Here is a 20,139-nt window from a genome sequence, read left to right on the forward strand (position 1 = left end):
CTCCCGCCAGGCGGCCGCCGATGCTGCTCGGAGCCCGCGCGGCCCTCCTGCCCCGAGGCCTCGCCCGCCGCCCGCGCCGCGCCGCCATGAGCTCCGCCACCGGCACGTTCCAGCAGCAGGAGCCGCTCAACTACCGCGCGGGGGCCCGCGTGCAGCCCGTGGACGGGGATCACGCCGAGGAGGCCTTCGAGCCCGCCACCGGTGAGTGTCCGCGGCCCCGGCGGCGCCCGGGCGGCCGCTCCCCCTCCCCTCGCCCGGGGCCTCGGCCGAGGGCGGCCCGGGCGGGCCACGCAGCTTCTGGCTGCACCTGCGGACCCCTGTGCAAGCCGGGCCTGCGGGGAAGCCCTGCCAAATTAGGATCTTGCGAGTTTTGTGTATGCCCGTTAGTGCTGCAGGAGCCTTTGGATCCATGGAACTGGCACAGCAAGAACTAGCCACAAAAGCGTTTCCTTCGCTTCCCTTGCCTCCAACTTATGTGGTCCCATGTGCCACGCTGAAGTGAGGAAGAGTCTGGCTGGACAGATCTGGTGACTAGGAGGATACAAATTAAAGAAAAATTACACAAACTTGCATAATCTGCACCTGTTGCAGAACGCAACTTTCTCCTGTTCCCGGATTTGAGCTGTCATTGTATGTAAATTGGATGGTTGTTTTAAGTAACTTTAGTTATGGTATTTTGAGTCTCTTCTCCATTCTCTTTCTGTGTTGTTTGTTTGAAAACTAACTGTTGAGAAATATTGCAAATAAATGCATATGAGCGACAGGTTGCTTGTCTCCAGACTGTGTGCAATGTACATGGCTCAGCTCCTATAAGAAGTCAAACAAAATCTTGTGTTACGCATTCAAATAGGAATCTGATTTTATTTCCTCAGGCCGGGTCATTGCCAGGTTCCCCTTTTCTGGGGAGAAGGAGGTGGCCCTTGCTGTGCAGAGTGCGCAGGCTGCCTTCAAAATATGGAGCCAGAAATCGGGCATGGAGCGGAGCTCCGTCTTGCTGCAGGCCGCAAGGCTTATTCAGGTATGTGGCTTCATTGGCCAGGGAACCTTCACAGTCTGAGTTGGCTTCATAGTCACTGTGATGGCCACGAAGCTGGCTCTGCCCCATGTGTTCCCGGGGAGGTAACAGCCGTTGCGGGGACGATGGAGGTTGTGGTTTCTCGGGGGGAGGGGAGGGGAGATGCAGGCACCGCTGGCAGCCAGGTGTGTGGGCTCTGCTGGTGGCAGAGGATCAGCCGCCAAGCAATTTGCAGCTCCAGATCAGTAAAGGGACCGTTGCTTGGGACAGGCGTGGAGAGCCGTAGGTCCCAGAGCAGCAGAGTCGGAAGGAGCCACGGAGGCCACGGGGGCAGCCCTGCTGTTGCAGGATGCCGCTTTGTGCCACCCCACTCAGGCGGCCCTGAGTTCCCCTTGGTGAGAGCGAGCATCCGTGCCCCGGTCTGTTGTGAGTGGGCGGTCCATGAGCTCCACAGAGCTTAGCAGCATCGTCCGTTCCCATTGTTGCCCCACAGCACTCAGTGGCACTGAACTTGTGAGCATCCATTCACAGTTGCACATCCTGAGTGGGTCTGATCCGCTTTCGAGGTGCCTCAGCCACAGGCCAGCTCCAGCGTTGCATCAGAAGCTCCATGAATCCATCTCAAAGAAGTGGGTTGCCTCCACTCTAGGCCCGACTCCTCTGCTGTTGCATTTTACCGGAGGGCTCTTGAGCATTGGCACTCTATGAAGGAAAAAACTCTCTTTCTCTGCACTATGTCTTGCATTATAAATGCAAAGCTAGGATACTCGCAGCCACGTGAATCGCTTTGCATTCGTGCATTTGCCAGTTAGACGAGATCCTAGGCAAACAGAAGTCTCGCACCTGTTCTGGCTGAATAATTTGACATCCCCACAAAGGCAACTGCCTTTACTGTCCCATAACGTCAGTTCTGTTTGCAGTTGCGGGACGAGCGTAGCGACAGAGTGGGGCGTCTCTTGAGGTCCGGAGCTTTTTCCTCCAGCCGGGACGGGGCACCTGTGGCCTCTGGAAGCGGCTGAATCGCAGCACCACTCGCTCTGTGCGGTCAGGTGCATTGACTAGTGTTGGCGGCAGTCGCAGCCCCGAGCGCCTGGCAGCCCGGCTTTCCCTCCTCTCTGCTCGCAGGAGCCAAAGGCAAAGTCCAGCTGAGTTGTTCTGCTGGTGGAGCAACTTCCATCGGTGGAACTAACAGCGGAGAGCAATTCTCGCAATTCTCGTCTGACTTGCTTTTTTTACTTAAGAAGCAGCAAACAAGCAGAACAGCCTCGTTGCTTTTTTCTTCCAATGTGCTGCAAGTAGCTAGCCCGAAGCAATGGCGGGGTGGGGACAGTGATCAGCAGCCCTGTTGTGCAGGCACCCAGAGGCTGGCCTCTCAGAATCTGGGGACGTCTTGGCCTCCCCTGAACGCCCGGCAGACCCTCCCCTCTTTCAGTCTTACTAGCTGAGGGTGTGGCCCTGTCCCTCCCCTGAGCTTTTGGAGGGGAGCCCCACCTGCATTCCCACTGTTAGGTTGCAGGTGAAGGAGAAGCCGTAAGACACACTGATTAATTTTATTTTTTGTAACCCCCAAACTCTGCATGGTGTCCTGGCAACTCAGCTGTCTTCTACTGAGGTTCAGGCACTATCAATTTCACATTTAGTTTCATTTTACATAGATAAATATTAATTTCTATAACTTATTCAATGTGTGGCCTCTCATATACATATCTATATGTAAACCTGTTTCTACAAAATCAGCATAGATTCTTTTTACTAAAAGTAGTTGATTAAGGTGATCCTGCAATTAGATGTCACAATACTTTTGATTAAATTGTTTCTCATTTCACTAGGAATGCAACTGAGTGTTGCAGCAGGTATCAGTGGAAGGAAGTTTAAGATCCATACCGATGCCATTCAGTTCCTGCAAGTTAATTTCACCTTCAAAACTGCGAAAAGTCAGATTCTTTTTGGCCACTTCGTACGCTGCGTGAAATGTCTGGACTATGGTGCCCTTTTCACAAGAGGAGGCTTTCGTGCGTGCCTTCTCCAGTTTGCCCCTGAGCTGCTCCTGCTGCCTTATCAGCCACTTCATGACATGCTGCTCCTTGATAGCCAGGCATTTTTCCCCTGAAAGGGAGCGTGTTGCTTTCATGCTTTGCCAAGGCAGAGATTTCATAATTTGCTGACTCTTTCAAAAACTTTCTTTCTCAACTCCAAGTGTTCCATCATTCTGGCACTGCATGCAGCCCCATTTCTCATTTCCATGCAGATAAGCAGTCACTGTATGTTTGCTCAGCTATGCAGCAGCTGGGCTAATTTCTACTTACACGCCTTTCTTCAGCAAAGGAAGATGTAGGTGCCATTAGTATTTGATTTGATTCCAGTGTTTTAGTTCCTTTGCATAGTTTCTGTTTTTGCAGGACGGGAGATGAAAAATGACTTCTGAGCCTGCCCCCTCCCCTGTATTACCCATCCTCACAGTTTCGGCCCCAAAGAATGTCCAGGTCGCATGAAACGGGGCAGCCAGGCTCTGACGGCAGCCCTCGTCCCGGCTGCCTGCAGACGCGCGACTGCCGTGAGCACTGTGCAGGAAGCCGGGGCCTGGCCTGCGGAGCTGGCGCAGCCCGGACCTTGGAGCCGGTCAGGCAGTGCGGGCCGCGGCCGCCTGATGAGGTTCTGACCAGCCTGGCGGTCAAACCGGGGGCTTGGCGACCCTGCGTCTCCTCCCCGCTTGGCCATGAAGCCCAGTGGCTGACCTGGACCTGGGCCAGCCATTCTCGCTCACAGGTGGCTGCCCTGAGGAGAGGGTGGAGCTGTGTGGGCTGCCTGGGGTTCCTCACAAGGGGAGCGTTGCACCTGGAGGCAGTGCAACGGCAGAACAGCAGAGCCAGAGGGGGCCGCCAGGTGCAGCCCCTGCCCAGAGCAGAGCTGCCGGCCTCAAATGGCCCTCCGGGACTCCTGGCGTGCCTCTGGGTGGGGGAGCCCGCAGCCTCATAAGCCAAGGGCCGTGTGTTGGCATTGCAGGAGCGGAGGAGAGAGATCGCCACCCTGGAGACGATCAATAACGGGAAGCCCATCTCCGAAGCCTTAGTGGACATCGACATATCTTGGCAGACTCTGCAGTACTTTGCGGGCTTGGCCGGCTCGCTGTCAGGTGAGATCCATGTTCTTTGTCTCAGCTCTGCTCTGCTGGCTCTCTCCTTCGCCCCCACTGGGCTGCCAACATGTTTTAAAATGCTAGATACTGATATACATTAAATTTTAATTGGTTCATGTTTTATTTTTGAAGTTTATACAACTTATCGAGGAAGCACAGTGCTGCTTCTGCAAAGTGGGCTGGGCGTCCGCTGGCACCGTGCATGCGGGGCTTTCGCAGACGCCTCCCAGGCCGCAGAGCTCTGCTCACTGCCCCAACGCGCGGCCTGGGAGGCGTCTTTCAGTCTCTCTTCCCCGCCGGGGGCCTTCACGTGCTGCCATTGTCCCATTTGCCGGACGCGGCCCCTTGCGCTCCGGCTGGCTGGACCTGCGCCAGGCTTGGGCGAAAGCCACAGGCGACTAGGGCCTCGTGCAGGCAGGCAGGTGGGGCCCTGTGGCAGGTGGAGGCAGGTGCTGCCCTCCTGTCCTCGCCGGGACGCGTTTTCTTGGCACTCGCTTCTCAGGCTCGGCTGGCCGCGCTCGCGGGGCTCTGTGCCGCACTGACGTCGCTCACGCGTTCTTTCCACTCCAGGCCAGCACGTCCAGCTTCCTGGGGGATCCTTTGGCTACACCAGGAGGGAGCCTCTCGGGGTCTGCGTTGGAATAGGCGCTTGGAACTACCCTTTCCAGATCGCCTGCTGGAAGTCGGCCCCCGCCTTGGCTTGCGGTAAACGGAGATGCGTGTGAGCCCGAGGGTGGAATGCACCTCGCCTCCCACAGCTGGCTGGCGGCCAGGAGAGCCTTCACGGGGCTCTTGCTACATCGGCTGCGGGCGGGCAGAGAAGACAGCGGCCGTGCGCGGCTGCTGTTCCTTTGGGCGGCACAAGTCAAGCCCCCCCCAAGGTCCAGGCTGAGGGGGAGCGACCGGAGCACCTCTGTGGGGGCGAGTGGTGGTGCGGCCGCAGGGCTTCCCTGCGGCTGGGCAGGCGCTGCTGCAGCGCTCACCCCGGCCCCTTCCGTAAGCAGAGCGTTCGCTGGGCTGGGCCGGGCCGGGCCGCGGTGGCCCTCGGAGCTGCTCTTTCCCGGCATCTCCCACGCCCTGAGCGGATGTGGCCACAACAAGGCAGGGCAAGCGCCTGCTCTGCCTCTGACGCACACGACTTGCGCCACCAGGTAATGCCATGGTGTACAAGCCTTCTCCCTTCACCCCGCTCTCTGTTCTGATGCTGGCGGAGATCTACACCGAGGCCGGGGTGCCCAGGGGGCTTTTCAACGTGGTGCAGGGCGGAGCAGCCACGGGCCAGTTCCTGTGTCAGCACCCCGATGTGGCCAAGGTCTCTTTCACCGGGAGCGTGCCCACGGGCGTCAAGGTACGAGGGCCAGTGGAGAGGTGGCCGGGACCCTGCCTGCCTCTGCCTGCCCCGCTTGTAGCTCGGCCGTGCTGTGCTCAGTCCAGTTCAGCAGCGACGGTGCCCCCAAAGGGAGCGGCCGCCTCGCGAGGTTCCGGGGCCACTCGCTGCCTTCAGTGGCCCCTGAACCCTCCGGGCTGGCGTGTCACGGAGCAGGGTCCCTACTTCAGAGCAGCCTAGAAAGGGTTTCGGACGAGAGAGCCGTTGTGCACGCTTGTCCGTCACAGCCACGCGGTGCCTGCCGCCAGTGCTGGAGTCGGGCATCTCCTGCAGCAGGGAAGCCCACGGTTGGTCGTCCCGCATGTCTCCTCCGCACTGCCAAGACTGCCTGGCCAGCGCTGCTGGAAGGCCGGAGGAAGTGCCTGCCTCCGTGTGCGCGACTGGCACATGGCGCAGCGCCTCCCCGCACGGACGGCGGAGGAGCCGCATGTCCGCGGGTGCCAGCGCTCTCGGGAGGGCTCGCCGCGTGTCACGTGGTCCTGACGGGCCAGGCACGCTTCCCTGAACGCAGGAGGGGGGCACATGCACCTTCGGCAGGGCCCTCTGCTCCTCTCCGGCGGCTCTGCTCACGCAGCGCATCCCATCTCTCCCCACTCCAGATTATGGAGGCGGCGGCCAGCGGCATCAAGCCGGTGACCCTGGAGCTGGGCGGCAAGTCCCCCCTCATCATCTTCTCCGACTGCGTCTTGGAGAACGCCGTGAAGGGCGCCCTCATGGCCAACTTCCTCACGCAAGGCGAGGTAGCTGGCCAGCGGCGGAGCGGAGGGCTGCCGCGCGCCTTTTCGGAGGCCCCTCCGTGTGTGCCGAGGGCTGGCGCCTGCTCGCCCAAGGGCGCGTTGTGTGCGGCGCTGAGCGGGCTCCGGGACCGGGACCGGGGGGCACCACGGGCTTTGTGGGGCGCATGGGAGTCTCGAGCTGTTGGGGAGGCCTGCCTTCAGGTGCCCCTGGGCGGGAGCGGCCGCTGGGCACCTGGCCGGGGATTGTGGGGTTGCGCCGCAGGAGGGGCGGGCGCCACTGCCTCCCCCGCCCCGCCCCGCCCCGCCCCGCCCGCGCTGCTGGGGGTCACTCTGCGTGGCCACGCTGCGTGGGGGGCCAGGCGCTCTTGCCCCCGTGCTGGCCGAGGCCCCCCGCAGGAGAGGGCGGAGTCCAGCGAGCGCTTCTGTCCCAGGTCTGCTGCAACGGCACCCGCGTGTTTGTCCAGCGGGAGATCCTGCAAGGCTTCACCAAGGAAGTCGTGAAGCAGACCCAGCGGATCAGGATCGGGGACCCCTTGCTGGAAGACACGAGGATGGGGGCGCTGATCAACCGGCCCCACCTGGAGAAGGTGCTGAGCTTCGTCAAACAGGCCAAGGAGCAGGTGAGCTGCGGGGCTGTATTCGTGGGGTGGGGACTGCCGGGTGGCCGCGAGTGGGGTCCCCCCCGAAACGCTGCACGGATGCTGCGCACGCCCCAGGCCCCTCGCAGCGTGGCGCAGGGGCCCCAGCACGGAGCGCGCACCGTGCCTGTGCAGCGGCTGGAGCGGAGGGCTCCCCTGCGCTGCGCTGTGGCGCCAGGGCCGCGGCTCCCCGGGACTCACGGGAGCAGGTTAAATCTCTCCTGCTGGGCCAAAGTCTGTGGGTTTGTGCAGCCAGCCTGGGGTGCGCCACTTGCGGGATTGGGGTTGTCCTCTCAGTGTGGACTTTGGCTCCTGAAATCCGGAGCACACGCACCTTGGCACGGGGTGAGTCAGTGCTGAGAAGCATGCCAGGATCTCCAGTGTCTTGTGGCAAGTCTGGCCTTGGGCGGAGGTGCAGAGGGGAGAGACAGGCGGGCCGTGGCAGCAGCCCAGGTGCGGCAGGGCAGGGCAGGGCAGGGCAGAGGGTGGCGGAGGCCTGGCATGCCGCCTGAGGCCACATCTCCGAGCCGCATGGCTCAGCACGACGGTTCCACACAGAGGCAAACTGGGGCAGGCAGACCATCTCCTGGCAGGGATGCTAAGGGCGGCGGAGGAGGAGGTGCCTGAAAGCAGCCCTTTTTAATCCACATCCCTCTCAGCTTCAGTGCAAACCTTGTCGTGCAGAAGGAAACTGAGGCAGCCTGTAAAGAATTGAAAATTGCTTCCGTATCCTGTGAAATGCCAGTTCTGGGCACCAGTTTAGGAAAGATGCGGGCAAGCTGGGAAGGGTTCAGAGGAAGGCTGGGAACTGGACACCAAACCCCCTGGGGAGAGCATGAAAGAACTGGGCATGTTGAGCCTGGAGAAGCGAAGACCGAGGAGAGGGGAGGGCAGTCGCCGAGTACTTGAAGGAGGGGGCCAGCATCTCATTTTGGTCATCCCAGAGCGCCGGACACAGAACAACAGGCGGGAGGCTAGATTCTGGCGAGAACGGGGAGCCTCCTGGCAGAGCAGTGTGGGGAGGGGACCCATGACCTGGGGGGCGGTGTGGGGGGGCTGGGGGCTCCCACCTGCAGGCGCTCGAGATGCAGCTGGGCAGCCAGCTGGGAGGGACGGTTCACCCTGGAGCCCTGCACTGAGCAGCACATTGGCCTGATGGCCCTCCCAACTCTGCCATTCCGTGACCAGAGACCAGGCGCTCCTCTGCCTGTGCTGAGGGACTCCGGCGCTGGGCTGCCCCTGCCATGGCCTCTCGCGCCAGACGCAGGCACCCTGCCAGCGGAGTGGGCTCGCTCTGCCCTTTGCTCCCCGGGCGTCAGCAGCCCTGCGGATTGCAAAAGAGGCTGGGCGGGCGGGTGGGCGGGCGGGGGAGGAGGCCAGCGGGAGAGCTCCCGTTTAGCTCCCTGCCCAGGCGCTTCCGCACTATGCTGGAATGTCACTCTTGGTCGCTGTCGTTCAGGCACACTTCCGCCGTGGCAGCTGCGGAGCTGCTCGGGGCAAGGGCTCGGGCTCTCCCTGGATCGACATTTCTGTGCCGGGGGCTCGTGCGCGAATGCTCTGCTCCTCAGCGGAAAAAGAGCCCCCTTCGCTTCCTCCCTCTGGCCACATTTCTAGCCCCGTTCCATTCCGAGAATAACTCTGCAAACGAGCAGACTACAAATCCGTGCAAACTTGTTTCTGTTAAGGGGGTGATGACTCAAAAGCGGAGGAGAGCCGGCCAGCGGAGACCGTGTCCTGTCCGGTCGGCTGCCGCGCTCCGGTCTGCTGAGAGGCGTCCTGGGGATGCCCACGCGGAGCCGGCTTGGGGCCTGGCTGTGGCTTGTCCCGCCGGCGCAGCTGTGGGAGTCTCAGGCAGGCGAGAGCCACCGCTACCCTCTCCTGTGTTGCATTTCAGGGCGCTGAGGTGCTCTGCGGCGGGGAGGCACATGTGCCCGACGATCCGAAGCTGAGCAAAGGCTTCTATATGTCGCCCTGCGTGCTGGGTAAGGATGGCTTGCTCCGCCTTCTTCCGAGTCTGCCCAGGGGTGGCTTGCCAGGCAGTGTGGAGGGCACAGACCGGCGAGCACATGATGCTCCTGGCCATGGGTGCCACTAGGGAGGCGAGTGACTCCGCCGGAGAGCTCGGCACTGTCCTCTGCACGGGGTCGAGCAGGGCGGTGGTCCTTCCACTGTGGGGAGCCAGGTCTGCACGAGCAGAGGGCCCCCTGTGGCATGTTGGGGGGCTTCCTCATGCAAAGGAGGTCTTGCATAATGGATCGGGGCCAGATCCTGCCTCTTGGAAGCACTTCCCCTTTAGGGGAAAGGATATGTGTTGGAAGGCTTACCGTCAGAGCAAGACTGCTCCTGATTATGTAGCTTGAGAAGTCCCCTCGTCCGTCCAGGACTGGAATTGGAAGCAGTCCTCGTTTGGGAGTTGGGCCCTGGAGAGCCAGAGCGGCAGGTGGTGAGCACGTGGGACCGGGGACCCGGGAGAGACGGGTCCGAGTCCCCCCTCAGCCACGAGGCCTCCTGGGTGATGGTGGGCCCGCCACAGATGCTGCGCTCAGCCCAGCCTACCTCAGGGGGTTGTGGTTGTGAGGTGTCTTGTGGCTGGGGCACTCTTCCCCCACACTGGCAGTCAGAGCTTTGAACCTTTTGTTCTAAGAAACTTCAAAGCTACGCAGACAACAAACAACAAAGGAACTTGTAATGATGATGTTAATGGTGACCTTGTCCCCTCTTTCTGAGGGGGATCAGATTAGAAAGCACTCCTGACCCTGGGCGGGTCGGACAAGCTTCTCTCCCTCCTCCTTTCCATTTCCCTGGACCCAGTTGCCCCAAACGGGGGCGGGGGGGGGGCTCTCCTACCTCGAGCAGAAGTACATGTTTCCCAGGGTCTTTGTCTCGTCCTGCCGCGTTTCCACAGGAACCGGCTCACCTCCCTCTCATTCCGTTATCGGCTTCTGCTGAAGAGCTGCCTGTCTCCTCGGCCTTTTCGGCAGAGTCAGAGAGCGGGGCAGTGGGGGGGGGTTGTACAATGGGCAGCAGGCCAAAATCTGCCTGCTCTGGGGCTTGACTCTCACAGGGAGCCCCCCTCCCTCACATGCGCCAGCCACTCCTCTGAGTCGTTGCGCAGGACACGAGGAGCCCTGCAGCTGGGCGGCCCCCCTGCATGGGAAAACAGGCGGGACCGAGTGGCTGATCCCTGCGTCAGAGGATCCATCAAGCGGGATCTTCAAGCAGGTAGTATGAAATCCGCCAGCTGCTGGACTGCAGGATCCCAGCAGCTCGAGAGGCCCTGCGTCACCTTCGCTTTTGGTGCGCCTGGACAGAAAGGCACTTTGTGTTGCTCCCAGGAAACTGCAAGGACAGCATGACATGTGTGAAAGAGGAGATTTTCGGGCCAGTCATGTCCATTCTGCCCTTTGACACGGAAGAGGAGGTCCTGCAGAGAGCCAACCAGACACGCTTCGGCCTGGCGGGAGGGGTCTTCACCAGGTGCTGCGGAAGTGCGGAAAGCGGGGGGGGCGGGGGGGCCTGGCTGGGCAGGGGCAGCTGTGCCCCCCAGGGCCAGCGGGGAGCCACGCACTGCTCGGCGGGGCTTTGGCGGCCCCCGCCGGCCGACATCTCCGCGAGGCGGCCCTGTGTGGCCCGGCCCGGCGGAGTGGGAGCTTGACGCCCCCTGGGCTGCGACCGGGAGAGCAGGCGCCTCACCCCCCCCCTCTGCTCCCCAGGGACATCCAGCGCGCCCACCGAATAGCGGCAGGTCTGCAGGTCGGCATGTGTTTCATCAACAACTACAACATCAGCCCCGTGGAGCTGCCCTTTGGGGGATACAAGATGTCAGGTGAGCCCCCCAGCGCCTCGCTGGGGGCCCGGAGGGGCCTGCAGGGGGACTGGCGAGGGGCCTGGGGCCGCGGGCTGGCTGGCTGGCTCTTGGCCCGTGGAAGCGGCGAGTGCCAGGGCACCCTGGGAGCAGCCGCTGAGCGCCTGCCCTTGGGGCACCGGCAGTGGGCAGAGGCCCCTTGCGTGCCCCAGAGGTGCAGGTGGGTCGGGAAGGGGCTGCCCAGCGGGCTTCTTGCCGCAAGCTTGACCTGCCCGGGTCGCTCTGGCACGGCACAGAGGGATCGTGTGCCCTCCTCCTCTCCCCTTGTGGGACAGGAGAGATGGGATGAGACCCAGAAGTTGTTTGAGGGTGCACAGAAATGTGCGCATTGACGCCAAGTTGCATGCGAGGTGCCGGCCTGTGGGAGGCTGTTGAAGCGGGAGCTGCCATGGCATCTGCACCCAGCGGCAATTGCGGTTTGGGAGCGCCAGACAAGCCATGAAGGCAGCTTGTGTCTTTTGGCCGGGTTGTGACCCACAGGTCGCTTGGGTCTCAGTGGGCCTGGGCAGCACAGTTGCTGTGAAAGGGCACTTTCAGTTCTAGGACTTTTGCTGCTAGTCGCGAAGTCATGTCTGACCCATCGCGACCCCATGGACAACATTCCTCCAGGCCTTCCTGTCCTCCGCCATCCCCCGGAGTCCACCTAAGCTCACACCAACTGCTTCCGTGACTCCATTCAGCCACCTCATCCTCTGCCGTCCCCTTCTTCTCTTGCCATCTGTTGTTCCCAGCATTAGGCTCTTCTCCAGGGAGTCCTTCCTTCTCATTAGGTGGCCATAGTATTTGCGTTTCATCTTCAGTATCTGGCCTTCTAAAGAGCAGTCAGGGTTGATCTCTAGGACTGGCCGGTTTGATCACCTTGCAGTCCAAGGGACTCGCAGGAGTCTCCTCCAGCACCACAATTCAAAGGCCTCAATTTTTCAGCGCTCAGCCTTCCTTATGGTCCAACTTTTACAGCTGTACATTGCAACTGGGAAAACCATAGCCTTGACTATATGCACTTTTGTTGGCAGGGTGATGTCTCTGCTTTTTAGTATGCTGTCTAGATTTGCCATAGCTTTCCTCCCAAGGAGCAAGTGTCTTTTAATTTCTTGGCTGCAGTCCCCATCTGTGGTGATCTTGGAGTCCAGGAAAATAAAATCTGTCACTACCTCCATTTCTTCCCCATCTATTTGCCAGGAAGTGATAGTGATAGTGCCATGATCTTAGTTTTCTTGATGTTGAGTTTCAAGCCAACTTTTGCACTCTCCTCCTTCACTCGCATCAAGAGACTCTTTAGTTCCTCTTCACTTTCTGCCATTAGAGTGGTATCATCTACATATCTGAGGTTGTTGATATTTCTCTTTCTCCGGGCAATCTTAATTCCAGCTGGTGATTCATCTAGCACCGCCTTTCTCATGATGTGCTCTGCATATAAGTTAAATAAGCAGGGGAACAGTATACAGCCTTGCCGAACTCCTTTTTTGAACCAATCAGTTGTTCCATGTCTAGTTCTCACTGTTGATTCTTGACCCACATACAGGTTTCTCAAGAGACAAATAAGATGGTCTGGTATTCCCATCTCTTTAAGGACTTGCCACAATTTGTTGTGATCCACACAGTCAAAGGCTTTAGCATAGTCAATGAAGCAGAAGTAGATGTTTTTCTGGAACTCCCTAGCTTTCTCCATGATCCAGCCTATGTTGGCAATTTGATCTCTAGTTTCTTTGACTCTTCAAAATCCTGCCTGTACTTCTGGTAGTTAATCTCTTCTGCCTCTGTTAGGTCCCTGCCATTTTGGTCCTTTATCATGCCCATCTTTGCATGAAACGTTCCCTTCATATCTCCAATTTTCTTGAAGAGATCTCTGGTCCTCCCTATTCTATTGTTTTCTTCTATTTCTTTGCATTGTTCATTTAAGAAGGCATTCTAATCTCTTCTAGCTATTCTCTGGAATTCTGCATTCAGTTGGGTGTATCTTTCTCTTTCTCCCTTGCCTTTCGCTTCCCTTCTTTCCTCAGCTATTTGTAAAGCTTCCTCAGACAGCCATTTTGCTTTCTTGCATTTCTTTTTCTTTGGGATGGTTTTAGTTGCTACCTCTTGTACAGTGTTGCAAACCTCCGTCCATAGTTCTTCAGGCACTCTGTCTATCAGATCTTAAATCTATTTGTCACCTCTACTGTATATTCATCAGGGATATGATTTAGGTCATACCTAGTGCTTTTCCCTACTTCCTTCAATTTAAGCCTAAATTTTGCAACAAGAAGCTCTTGACCTGAGCCACAGTCAGCTCCTGGTCTAGTTTTTACTGATTGTGTAGAGCTTCTCCATCTTTGGCTGCAGAGCACATAGTCAGTCTGATTCCTGTGTTGACCGTCTGGTGATGTCCATGTGTAGAGTCGTCTCTTGGGTTGTTGGAAAAGAGTGTTTGCTATGACCATCGTATTCTCTTGACAAAATTCTACCAGCCTGTGTCCTGCTTCATTTTGTACTCCAAGGCCAAACTTGCCTGTTATTCCAGTTATCTTTTGGCTTCCTACTTTAGCATGCCAATCCCCCATGATGATATGGACATCATTTTTTGGGGTTAATTCTAGAAGTTGTTGTAGGCCTTCACAGAACCGGTCAACTTCAGCCTCTTCAGCACCAGTGGTTGGGGCATAGACTTGGACTACTGTGATGCTGAATGGTTCGCCTTGGATTCGAACTGAGATCATTCTGTCATTTTGGAGACTGTATCCTAGTACTGCTTTTCCTACTCTTTTACTGCTCCATTTCTTCTGAGGGATTCTTGCCTGCAGTTGTATACCTGATGGTCATCTGAATTAAATGCACCCATTCCTGTCCATTTTAGTTCACTGTTTCCTAAGATGTCGAAGTTCAGTCTTGTCATCTCTTCTTTGACCACGTCCAGCTTGTCTTGATTGATGGATCTTACATTCCAGCTTCCTATGGAGTATTGATCTTTGCAGCATCGGACTTTCCTTTCACCACCTGATACATCTGCAGCTGAGTGTCCTTTCGGGTTTGACCAAGTCACTTCATTCTTCCTGGCGCTACTAGTACTAGCCCTCCGCTCTTCCCCAGTAGCGCATTGGACACCCTCCGACCTGCGGGGCTCATCTTCCGGCGTCATATCTTTCTGCCTTTTGGTACTGTCCGTGGGGTTTTCATGGCAAGGGTACTGGTGTGGGTTGCCATTTCCTTCTCCAGTGGATCACGTCTTGCCAGAGCTCTTTGTTATGACCTGTCCGTCTTGAGGGGCCCCGCACGGCATAGCTCAGAGCTTCATTGAGCTACGCAAGCCCCTTTGCCACAACAAGGCAGTGATCCATGAAGGGGAAGAACTAACTCAGCTAGTAAGGGTCAGCTGGGTGCCAGTCTCCCAGGGCCCTCTCTGCCTACCTCCCTTTTCCAGACATTTTTTTCTATTTTAAAAATTCCATCAGTTTTATTTAAAATAAGACACCAGGCCTGCTCAGCTCTCCCTGTTAGTCCCTTTGAATTTGCCTGTATGGCATTGTGCTGTGAAGGGAGTTTTCAGTGGATAAGCATTACAGGAACATTTCCAAAAAAGGAAGAAAAGACCATAAAACTGGACATCAGACAAATAGAACTTTGACCTGAAGGCAAACCTTTTGCACTGTTCCGCTTGCAAGAGGGAAAATCTGCACTGAGTAGCTTAGGGGTTCATCTCTGTTTTGCACTTAAGGGAAGACATCCGTCCCTCCACCACTGAAAACTCCTTAATTTTCATGTTCCCCTGGCTAAGTTGCTGGCAAGTATCCTTTGCAAGTAGAAGTGTGGGAACCTTGAAAAGTGAGCACAGATTTTCAGAGCGGGAATATGATGCTAGGATCAGAGTCAGAGTCGATCGCTGCCATGCGGCTTTCCCAAGCCTGCCTGCCTGCCTGACGGGGATCTCTCTCTTGCAGGCTTTGGTCGAGAGAATGGCGAAGCCGCCATCGAGTATTACTCCCAGCTGAAGGCTGTCATTGTGGAGATGGGCGATGTGGAGTCGGTGTTCTGAGAGCCCTCGTGGCTCCCCGGAAGCCGCGTGGAAGCGCCCGCTCGGCATGCCCATGTTGCCTTTCTCTGCTTGAATTCCCCCGGCCTCCCCCTTTCTTCTCTCGAAAGACCAGCACAGCTCATTGGCTGGAGGGGTTCATGACTGGACACGCCGTGCTAACGGTATCTCTGCTGCCTTTCCCACTTCTGTACCTTGTTTTCTGAGCAAATAAAGGAGTGCCGATTGTATAAAGCCTCGTGTGGTGGAGAGGAGGGTTCCGTGGGGCTGCCCTCGCAGCCCCTGTGGCGCGAGCGTGGCCAGGGGCAGCGGTTGGGATCCATAACCAGGATCAGGCCCACTTTCAGCCACTTTGCTGAACAGACATCATGCGGCTCTTTGTCGGAAGCTTTGCTGAGACCAAGAGATACGATGCCCACCGCATTCCCACAGTCCACAAGGGAGGTTGCCTGATCAAAAACTGAAATCAGTCTGGCAAGACTCATTCTTGAAAAGTCCTTGCTGGCTTCTAGTGATCGCTCCATTGCCTTCAAGGTACAGTCTGACTGCTCCAGAATTTTCCCGGAGACTTAGGACTTGCCTGTAGTTCCCTGGATCTTCTTATTTTGTCCTTTCTGAAGTTAGAGGCAACCTTAGCCACCTTCCAGTCATCTGGCACTTCCCCCGTCCTCCGTGATTTCTCAGAGATGGTCATGATTCCCTTTATTGCTCTAGGATGAAGCTCACGAGGCCCTGAAGGTGTAAGCTCATTCAAATCACAAATGCCCACTGCTGCTTGTATCAGTTTTCCCACTCAACTCCAAATGGGCTGAATTTCTTTACAAGAGCACGAGATACACAGAAAGCCAGCATAATCCACTTGCAAACCCAGCCATCCAGACTAGCTAATCTGCATTTCATTTTCACTTGAACCAGGGAGACAGGATGCCAAACAGTTCTTTGGGACTAACCCTACAGTCACATTCAGAGAAACTGTTAAATTCTGCTTCTGTCTAGAGTAAACCCTACAGAGCCATTTTCTTCCACCATTGAAACTATATATTACAGACCGAAGGTGCGGTCATGTGTCTTTGGAGAGGGAAAAGGCCCTACAGGCCCCGGCACCCCGAGCCAACGAGGTGGCAGCATGCTGGGAGCTGTGGGGCCTCATGCTGTCCAGGCACACGTGGGATTTCTGTTGTATGTTGCATCTTATTTGGCGCTTTAGAATCAAATGCCTTTGGTGTAAGTACTGTGTGTGCTTCACCGCGGTTTAAGAAACATTGCCAGCCTGCTAGTTTTGCCTTGTAACATCCGAATGCCAAAAGTTCATCATTTTTTCTCCTTCCCAACCCTAAATATGAAGGACACTTGGTGCCGCCTTGAGTCTTGAGGGAATCGGGGAGATGAGTTCAGGCACATCAAAAGAAGGACGGACTCAGAGGAGAAGGCAGTCGGGCGGAGGAGAGCCGGAGGCAGAAGACGGCCAGCGGGGAGATGGGCTGGCTCCGCAGCCATGGATTTGGGAGAGCTGAGCGGGGCTGCCCCGGAGGGGACGTGCTGGACAGTGTGTATTCACAGGGTCGCCATGGCGCCGGAGGCGGAGGCGATGGCAGGCGATGCCTGATTCCACCATTGGCGTAGCAGGAAGGGAGGGAGGTGCAGGTGCAGATTGCTTGACTTCTGCCCTGCTGCCCAGCAAGCAAACAGTGCTCAAGGCACTAGTAAGCTTAAGAACATTTTAAACGACACAGTTAAAAACAATGAATAGATTAAAAATGGGCATAAAACACGCCACATTTACAGAATAAGAGCACCCAGCTCAGCAGGCCACTTCGCAAGGTGCTGAGATTCAGCCTGACGGCGGGCAGAGGACCCGCGAAGACAGACGGCCCGCCCCGGCCGATGTGGCTGGTGCCGCTGTCGAAGCCCCTGCCGCTCCGTGCAGCACAGAGGGACGCAGGCGGCCGACACCGCGCGGCCCTCTGGCCTCCCTTGGAGCCGGGAGCGACGGAACAGGCAGGAGAGCGCTGGCGGCGCACGGCGGGAGGCTCCTAGGGGGGCCGGCAAGGCCTGCTGCGCGTCGGGAGGCAGCGCGAGCGGCAAGGAAGCACTGCCCGGCTGCCTCCTGCCGCCCGCCGCCCGGCGGAGCTCTGGGTTGCGCAGGGCCTCCCCTGTGCTGGCACCACAAAGCGGTTCTGGGGCCAGCCTCTGCCCGCCTCTGCCCGCCGCCCTCGAGGTGGGCTCAGCTGGCGGCAAGCAGGAGAGGGGCTTTGCAGCGGTGGCTGCCCAGGTATGGAATGGCTTCTCCCCTGAGGCTCTCCTGGGCGCAGCCTTTCAACTCCAGGTAAGACTGTCCTCTCTTGCAGGGCGTCTATTTAGTTGTTTGTTGTCTTTGTTAGCTGCTCCTACAGGTTATTCGGTTAACTCATGTAGGCGATTATATTTTTAGTATGCGTTTTAATTTGGTTTTAAATTGTGTATGAGAACCTTAAGGCAGCAATGTTTTAAATGCTGAGTGCATCTTTTATTGCGTTGTTACGTGTTGTAACGCTCCGGAGAGCGCCATCCTCTGGGCTGAACAGGAACTGCTCAGGCAAGCGAGCGAAGCGGCGCCTGCTGCGGTAGAGCAGCACGGCCGGGACCCTCGTCACGTGGTCCGCGGTGACCTCGTGGGGCTGGTGCAAGCGCCCCCTGCTGGTGGCAGTCGCGCTGCCAGGAGCCCGCCGCGGGTGTGCAGAGGCCCGCCTGCTCGCGCACATGCGTGGCGTCCCGGCGGTGCTGGGAGACTGTCCGGCGATGGTGTGGCAACTTTGGAAGGGCACCCAGGGCGATGCAGAGGGACAAGGGAGTGAGCAAATGTCTCACTGGCCCCCGGCCTTCCCGACTGAGACGGGGGCAAGACACAGAAGTTCCATTTTTTACACCCCTGAACAAAACGGGTGAAAAACACAACAGCTGCCCCAGTGAAAGCAGTAGGATGCCTTCTCGTGGATGCAGAGCTCGGTAATAAATGGAGCGAGCCGGAGAAGCCATCCTGGCAGGAAGCTCCGCAGCGGACTGCCCACCAGGTGTCGCCCTATACCAGGCATGGCACGATGGAAAACCAAACCCAGGGCCTTAAGAGGGTTTAGATGCCTGGCAAGGGAAAAAGCACTGGAAGTCAGACCCCCCCAAAGAGAAAGGACTAAATGTTTGCCAGCTGTTCTCCCAGAGGCAAATCCCTCCAGAGACTGGCGATCTCTGCACGAGGCGCTGCTCAGCTTCTGACGAGCACCCAGTGCTGGAATGAGGAGCCGGGTGATCCAGGACAACTCTTGCTGTTTGCAGAATTTCCACAGATCCAACCAGATCCAAGTGATGTGCCAGATGTGCCAGAGGCTGCGCACGTTCCAGAAAGAGAAGGGGCCATGGGCGATGCTGAGGCGGACGTGGCAGAGGCGGCCAAGGGGCTAGAACCAAGTCTCGGGCGCTGTACAGGAGCCAGCAAAGGAGCCAGGCCGCGCTCGTCCTGCCTGCCAGCAGGCTCGTAGCCTGGAAGCACGTTGGGGCAAGGCCGAGTGCGTCCGGTGCAGACCAGCGGCACCACAAGAGACAGACGCTCTAGAGAAAAACAGAGGCTGGCAGGAGACAATCGGTTGTAAGTGGCTCCTCAAGGCAGAACAAAATTCGGCCAGCAGCACAGACCGCTGCAAGGCGAGACTAGTTGCAAAAGGCCTCCAGCAAACGTGTGGGGCAGGCTGTGGCAAAACACTGGCCAGCGATTGTTCGGTTAGTCTGTGGAACAGACCGAGGCTTGAAGGAGTCAATGCACAGAAGGTTGAGAGAGATGTAAGGTACATGCCGCACTGCCTGCAGTAATGCTGCATGGATCTCACCAGAGTGTGTCTCTTTTCTCCTCCCTCCTCCCCTGGAAAGGCAGAAGGGCCACGGGCCCCCCTTGGAAAGAGGCACCTTCCTCCCCCCCCCCCGCCCCCCCGCTAACAACAAACCCCCCCTTGAGCCAGCATGCCCCGCCTGGGCTCGCCTGCATCCCCCTCCCGCAAGTGATAAGCCCTTTTGCCTTTAGCTGTAAGCCTCTCCGTGCGGATGCGCCAGATCCCGGGACGAGCGGCAGCCTCCAGACCAGGCCGGCTCTTCAGCGCTCGCTTCCGCTGAGCCTGCATACAGTTAATTCTAGGACAGGGTCCCAGCAATCCAGTGCGCCAAGATGCCTGCTGCTGTCTGCACGGGGCAAGCGAGCCTCCATGGAAAAGAGCGCATGGAGGCCGTGCCGTATGAGCTGGACTGGCGAACATTTTAGTGGCCACCAGGCCCTGAGCTGGTCCGGCAAGCGGCTGCAGCAGGGGTGTCGAGGGTTCCCAGACCGGAGTCCCAGGGTTCAGGACTGGTTCAGCCAGGGAATCCACTGGTAGCAGGATGGGCAGCCATGCAAGGGACAGACCCTCGGAGCCTGGCCCGGGGCAGGACTGCTTTCCCGGACCCCCGCGCGCCCCGGCCTGGCCCTCTGGCCTGAGCTGGGGCTGCCCTGAGGAGCGCGGTGGGCAGCCCTGGGCCAAGCCTGCAGCACCTGGGCCCCCACCCGGCAGTCTGTGACGCACGCCTGGGACGCCCGTGGCCGGGATCTTGTCACGGAGGGCCAACATCCACGCAGCTGGCCGGCATCTCCGGTCAGCACGTGCTCGGGTGCGACATCCCCTCGGGGCATCGGCTGAGTGGCCGGCTCAGTGGGACGTGGGCAGGGGGCCACTCTTCGGCGTCTTTTGTTTCCTGGTCCTCTGGGCATTTATTTTGCTAAGTTATCAAGTAGAAAGAGCGCAGTCTGTGGGGAAAGAGCCACTGCCAATCTGGGCTATTTTTGAGGACTTCTGACTTTTCCCATCAGCTCTCAGAGCTGCTTTCCCAGCTCTGTGACATGTTTACAATGATGTTTTGCATTTTCCAGGTCCTCAGTGTCAGTACAAAAATATCTGAGAAATTTTTATCCAAGCTAAAAATCCAAGGCAAAGGGGAAATCCATTTAATTACATTAATGGAATGTGCCTTTCTTGGAAGGAGTCCTTGGAATAGCCAGCCTCTGACTGACTGTGCGTGTTAGATAGTCACACTTAGTTTATTCTTTATCCACCTGGATAAATGCAGAGAAGGCAGCCTGCTGATGATATTTATCAGCACCAAAAAGCAAGAGAAATCCACCAAGGCTTTCTAAAGGTGGAGCCTTGAAATGTGAAGGGGCTTGCTTGTCCTGCCATGTAACAGAGCAGCACACGCCGGCCCTGGTAGGGTCCCGTCCAGCCTACTTTGTAAATCTTGGAAGGAAGGAAGGAAGGAAGGAAGGAAGGCGGGCGGGCACTCTACTCCTCTAATCTATGAAGG

At 57.7% G+C, this 20,139-nt stretch overlaps 1 protein-coding gene across 1 annotated transcript; it reads left to right on the top strand.

Annotated features, from left to right (window-relative positions):
• The first annotated feature begins 35 nt into the window (after positions 1–35).
• Positions 36–15,014, top strand: ALDH9A1 (aldehyde dehydrogenase 9 family member A1). The gene is made up of 11 exons (XM_044439407.1): positions 36–201; positions 873–1,018; positions 4,019–4,148; positions 4,722–4,856; positions 5,303–5,499; positions 6,138–6,278; positions 6,707–6,895; positions 8,808–8,895; positions 10,249–10,390; positions 10,627–10,739; positions 14,693–15,014. The coding sequence occupies exons 1-11, from the start codon at positions 87–89 to the stop codon at positions 14,785–14,787; spliced, it is 1,491 nt and encodes a 496-aa protein (XP_044295342.1). The 5' UTR covers positions 36–86; the 3' UTR covers positions 14,788–15,014.
• Positions 15,015–20,139: the final 5,125 nt, after the last annotated feature.

This window comes from Varanus komodoensis, unplaced genomic scaffold, assembly GCF_004798865.1.
Source record: "Varanus komodoensis strain SLA01 unplaced genomic scaffold, ASM479886v1 scaffold34_3, whole genome shotgun sequence".
Taxonomy (NCBI): domain Eukaryota; kingdom Metazoa; phylum Chordata; class Lepidosauria; order Squamata; family Varanidae; genus Varanus; species Varanus komodoensis.